Genomic DNA, 6,000 nt, shown 5'->3' on the forward strand with positions numbered 1-6,000 from the left:
GAACCAAATTTCAAGCTTTTTTCCCCTACCCTAATATATTGAAATGCTTTAAATTATAGTTGGAATGCACTTTTGTTTAGACAAAAAATAAGTTCATCTATACTGATGATGATCTGTTCATCATGACCACAGCAGATGCTTCTTACAGTTCAAAGCAATCGTCATCCTTCCCTGTAAAGAATGCTGAGGAAGTAAAAATATATTCACCACTTGTACTTGCTGCATGTGAATTCCAGTGGATACATCACTGCAGTTCCCACATATGATGGTGTTAATATTTTTAACCCAATTCCTTAGGCTGGTATCTTGAAAAGACATTTCAGTGTTAACTTGCAACTGTTCCTGAAGCACATTGCAAAGCACTCCCCCGTATCTGTAATCTGTTTTTCTTAGTTGATCAGGTTAAAAATGTATAGAATGACATCTTTTTTTCCCCATCTTTTCACCCATGAGGAAAAAAAAGACTCAACCAGGATCTTCCAGCTAGCAAAGCTACTTAAGGGAATAGGTCTTCACAGAATGGCCAAATCCTCCCAAGTTTTCAGGCCCAACCCCACTGCTAGCCCCACGAATACTGCCAGTATCAGCACTCACTCAGGCAGTCAGCACATTGCTTCTCATGCCAAATAGAACTTCACCACGAAAATGTTAAGAAAAATAAGGACCTTGGTGGGAAACCTGGTCCCTAAGAACACCCTTTTGCAACCACTACAGCCACACTAGGTTTAAATGGCTAACTGATGGAGTACATCTATACAAGTTCAAATACGATCACAACGATAACAAATCAAAACTCTGAATCACTAAGTGTGAGACTTAAGAAAAAACTATAATAGCTGTATGTTTCTTTACCTCCACATTGTAATTGTTTTCCTTCCATATGATAATTTTTACTTAAGCCGGAATACAGTAGTTCAGTGTAAGACAGACTGAAGCTGGCACAGGTGTGAAAAAAATTAAAAAACATACAGTACTCATGGACTAATCTGCTTCTTTAAAATGCATAGTTTCTAAATCAAGTTGCCCAAGCTCTTTTTTTGTAACTTAAAAGAGTAGCCTAGAAATTGTTTGAATCGTAACTGAGATTTGGCATCCAAAATAATACAGTTCTCAGCTATCAAGAAATGGTAACAAATAAGTGAATCCAGGCAAGCACATAATAAGATGGGATCCAAATAACAATGGATGAGATTGCAGTTAAGTGACTTACCTAAAGTCACACAAGAAGTCACTGGCAAAATTCAGGATTCATAGTACTGACACATCTGCCTGTTACGCACTTCTAACTCACGAGGCTTCCAACCCAAGCATAATAGCCAAAGCTTAATATTAAAGTTGCTAGAATGCAGAGGCAGCAAATCTTTCTAATACACAAACATCAGACTAGAAGACCAGAAAAAAGACTTCCATGATGAAGATTCAGAGACGCCTGCGAGGTTTTGCAAGAAAATCTGTGTACAAGGATGAGTGAACAAAAATAAATAAAAGCCACACCCAACTGTAAATATTCAGGGGATTTATAAGAATGTGAGTGTAATGATAAGCAGAAAACACTTGCTGGATTAAACGTTTTCGTTCTTCTATTGCTGCATTTCCATCTTTTGTGACAGTCAATATTCTTAGCTAACTGTAAGGATCATATATTGCTCAATACACTGAAAATGTTGGTGCTAGTTGCTATTCAAGAGTAAAAATTATACATAAACACAAATTCCAAACTGAGTATCAGGACAGTAACCACTGCTGAATTCTACTTTAGTGAATGCACACAAATGCTACACAGGACTATGAACACACCAGTTACATACCATCCTTACCTGCAAGGGAAGGAGAGTATTACTGTTGTTGTCAGTTCGGAAAACATTATCTTCAATCCATGATTTTGGAGTCAGTGATGGAGTGGAGCGAGTAAATTTAGGTGGAGCTATGACATTACCAGAAAAGGGTTTCTTCAAAGGAGAGATCTGGTTCATAGTTCCTGGAATTCCCATGTTTCCAGTTCTACGATGGTCTCTGCCATGCATTCCTCCCCAGGATATATTTCCTGTGCTCCAGCCACTACTCTGATTGCTCCACGGCGACTGCTTCAGAAGAGGCTAAAAAGAAAGATTAATTCATATTATTTTGAAAATATTTGAAAAGGATTTTTCTACTTAAGAGCAAAGAAATACTAAGCAGTCAATGCTCAGAACATTCCTATAAACTTTTTTTCTGATATTGTATTAGTTCATTGTTGAGGCCAAGTAGAAAATGTAATACAGCCACAAGAAGTTGCCTTATTGTAACTCTCCCTCCTCCACAGTCCCTGTACTGGCAATTTAGGTTTTCATCCTTGCAGGAACTGCCAGGCTCCTTCACACGTATGCAGAGAGCAACCCCAGGGTTAAAAACGGTGTTACAAAAAGGATCAGGCCATTAATCACCTCACTGATACACTATTTCACATTTTATAATAAGATATCTGAAAAAAATAACACAAGAATTTCAAGTTGGTCATTTTACATCAGTGATGAGGAATTCAAAAATTAAAATCCTCCTTCATTTTTTCCCCAATATTTTGAGTATTGCCATCTCAGTATTGTCAAAGTATTACCATATAAGAGCAAAAAAGGCACTGATCACCGTGCAGAGAATCTGTTTGAAGAGCTATCTTAACAATTTCCACATTAAAATGCATTATTCTGAAGCCACTGCTCAAGTATTTTTGGAGTCATATACCGGACTATCTCTGGAATTCCGCAGCTCGCTCGCTCTTATAAAAAGATTCTTCTCCCTACTTAGAAGCAGTACAAAGTATTTCTGTATCTCAACCACTATGCTCCTCAGTATTAAAAATGTAAGCTGCCTTCAGAGCAAAGATTTTACAGGGTGAGAAGTTTTGGTTCCTACACCACAACTTGTGCTGAGGACAGACCCCGGCGGCCGCTGTACCACCAAGAGGTGGACCCACTGAGCCCAACTGTCAGCACAGAGCAGGATTTACCTTCGGTGTTGTAAACCTGGCTGCTGGGGAAAGGCTTTTCTCACCACACAAATGGGTGTGGGGTGGACATTCTAAGTTAAGTTTACAGCTGAATGCAGCGCTTCCACCTCAAAGGCTGCAGGCAGCCCTTAGCTTGTAATTCCAGTAACTTAAACATTTAAGACACATCGACATGTTATGGTTTATACAGAACTTTCTGAAGACAGAAAGATACAACTGTAATGCCCTCTCCCCATGAAAACAAACAGAAAAACACGAAGGCCATTTTTGGTCAGGTAATCAGGCAAACATCCCATTCCGTATAATTACAGATAATTACGCTGTAGAACTTGAACACTTCGGCTGGAATTTTGGGAGAGGCCAGCGTTGTGTTGTGAAACAAACCTGAGGAGATGATGCCAAATGCTAACATGCCTCTAACACTGCCAGCTGGGCTGTCACGGGCACAGCCTCGGGTTGCCCACAACTGATAATGATTGAGAAAACTCTTGTACAGTGCGGGGACGCCTCCGAAGAGCGCACAGATACCGAGAACCACCTCTGCACCACCACAGCCCAAAGTCACTCCGTGACACCTCAGACGGGATCCCAGCATCGGGGTTATGAAATAAATTCCGCACAAACCCGCCTCCACTGTTTTTTTTTTTTTTTGTTTGTTTTTGACGGACAGGATTTGTGTTACAACGAAAGAGAAATGAGGGAGAGGCCCGTGCCACCCAGGCCTTCAGGGCCAGCAGGCGACGAGCGCGGCTCTGCCGCTCTCCGCCTTCCAACAATCACTATTCTGTTCCAAGAAACAATACCAACTTCCATCTGAACACCAAACTGTCACAGCACGCTTCGTTACAGCCAGCAGCGAAGCCAGGCGGCCCGAAGCACTGCCCTGTCCGCGGGTGCAAACCCACGCCATTTCGGGATCGGCGCTGACAGCCCCGGCGGGGCGCGCGGTGCCCGCAGCGCTGCGGGCGGCCCCGGGCGGGGCGGGCAGGGAGCGGCGGGGCGGCCGGGAGCCGTCACGCGCATTGTTCGGGGCGCGCCGCGTTCTCCGCATGCCGACGGGGAGGGAGCGGGGCGGGGGGGAGGAATACTCCGCCGGCGAGGCCCCTTCGCGAGGCGAAAAGGCGTCTCCGGGGGCGCGGGCGCGGCGCGCCCCTCCACCTGCCCGCGGAACGGGCGGGGATCGGCGGCCAACCGCCTCCGCCCGAGCGCCGCCGCCTCCCCGCGGGGCCGCAGGTGCCCTCCCGCGGCGCGGCGCCCCCCGCTCCGCTCCCGGTACCTGGTGGTGGTTGTAGGAGTTCCGCTGCTGCAGGAAGGCGGCGGCGGCGGCGGCCGCCTGGTGTTGGTGCTGGAGCTGCGGGCTCACCGGGGACCTCCGGTTCTGCTGCTGTTGCTGCTGCTGAGGTAAATTCATCTGCGGCGGCGGCGGCGGCGGGGCGGCGGCCGAGAAGGGGCTGCTGAAGGGCCCGGCGCAGGGGTTGTGAGGAGACACCGGCGAGAAGCTCTGGAAGAAAGCGGGGTTGATGGACGACGGGATCCCCGGGTAGAAGCTGGTCTCGGACTCCGGGCTCGGCGGCGGCATGGCGCTGATCTGCCCTCCGCCGCTGGAGACCGGAGGCTGCTGCGTCTGCTGCGGAGGCGGCGACGAAGTCTGCACCGACCAGGGGGTGCCGAAGCCGGGCAGCGGCGGAGGAGGAGGGGAAGCCGCCGAGGAGGAGCCGCCCCCGCTCTGGTGATGGGGGCTGGGGATCTCCGGGCTCTGCAGGCTGCTGAAGCCGGAGCCGAGCCCGCCGGGCAGGAGGGTCCCGGGGCTGCCCAGCAAGTGGCTGTTCGGGGGGGACTCCATGGGGGGCGGCTCGGCTCTCGCCCGCGGACGAGGAGGAGACGGCGGCGGATTCACGCAGGAGGCGGCGGCGGCCACCCCCACATCGGGGTCGGCGGGCGCCGGTCCCCCCGCGCGGGAAGGGGCGCCCCGCTCGGAGCCCGCCCGGCGCTCGGCGGGGCTGAGGGGCCCGAGGCTCGGCGGCGGCTCCGGGGGGCGAGCGCCGAGGAGCTGGAGCTGCTGCTGCTGCTGCCTGCGCTCCTGCTGCCGGTACTTGTCAGTGGGGTGGCTGAACTGCTGCTGCTGCTGCTGCTGAGGGGGGTGGCGATGATAGTCGGGGGGGTGGCTGCCGCCGAGCTGGGCTGGGCTGAGCGGCGGCGGCGGCTTCAACTCTTTCCTCTTCTGGCTCGGCGGAGGAGGAGGCGGCGGTTGCTGCTGCGGTTGCTGCTTGTTTAAATCCTGCTGGGGGCCGAGAGCGGGTTTAAAGTCGGAGGAGGGGTGGCCGGGAGGGGGGTGTCCCGGCGCGGGGCCGCTGCCCAGCCTCTCGCCGCCCGGCTGCTGCTGTGTCACCGCCGGCGGCCGCTCCTCCTGCGCGCCGCGGGGATGCGCCGGGAACAGCGCGGAGGAACCGGGCGCGGTGGGTGAGAAGGGGCAGGAGGAGGAGGAGGAGGAGGAACGGGAGGCGGCGGCCGGCGAGGGGAAGGACCACGGCGGCCCGGGGCTGGGGCTGCGGCTGGGGGCCGGCGGCGGGCCGGGGTCCCCCATGGGCCGGCGGGGCTGCCCCGGCCCCACGGAGACAAAGGTAATTAACCTGGGGCGGGGGCGAGCGCTGCCGCAGAGCGCTGTGCGAACCTAAAAATAGCCACTTCCTACAATAAAGCGTCTTCCCTCGTATAACCCCCGCTACGCCACATACAGAAATCGGAGCGTTTTGATAACAATAAATAACCCCTTTTTGTCAACCCTCCCCACCCACCCCCCACTCCACAACAACCCCTCCTCTAATTTTCACGCACTGCCCCCAAAGGGGCACCCCCTCCTCTCGCAGCCGCAGCCGCGCCCGCACCCCGGGGCTCCCCGAGCCGCTGCACAACACCGCGGGGCGCTCCCGTCCCCGGCCGGCCGCCGGTCACCGAGCGGGGCGGGCGGCAGCCGGCCGTACCCCAACGCTCCCGAGCGGGGATAGCGCTCCTCACCG

The 6,000-nt window shown here is 52.7% G+C and overlaps 1 protein-coding gene across 3 annotated transcripts in view; it reads right to left on the bottom strand.

The window, feature by feature from the left end:
- The window catches only part of CPEB2 (cytoplasmic polyadenylation element binding protein 2), a 51,377-nt gene extending 45,577 nt beyond the window's left edge, over positions 1-5,800 (bottom strand). The window contains exons 1-2 of one of the 3 annotated variants that reach the window (XM_031588391.2): positions 4,260-5,800; positions 1,818-2,096 (exon numbers count right to left, since the gene is read on the bottom strand). In XM_031588391.2, coding sequence (XP_031444251.1) covers positions 1,818-2,096; positions 4,260-5,567 — 1,587 coding nt within the window. In that variant the 5' untranslated portion in view covers positions 5,568-5,800. Of the gene's footprint in view, positions 1-1,817; positions 2,097-3,367; positions 3,765-3,790; positions 3,943-4,259 lie in introns of those variants that run through there. The other 2 variants (XM_090139659.1, XM_090139660.1) reach the window with 2 other exon arrangements.
- Between the last annotated feature and the right edge of the window lie 200 nt (positions 5,801-6,000).

The sequence above is a fragment of the Phasianus colchicus genome, chromosome 4 (assembly GCF_987193195.1).
Source record: "Phasianus colchicus chromosome 4, bPhaCol1.hap1.1, whole genome shotgun sequence".
NCBI classification, from domain to species: Eukaryota; Metazoa; Chordata; class Aves; order Galliformes; family Phasianidae; genus Phasianus; species Phasianus colchicus.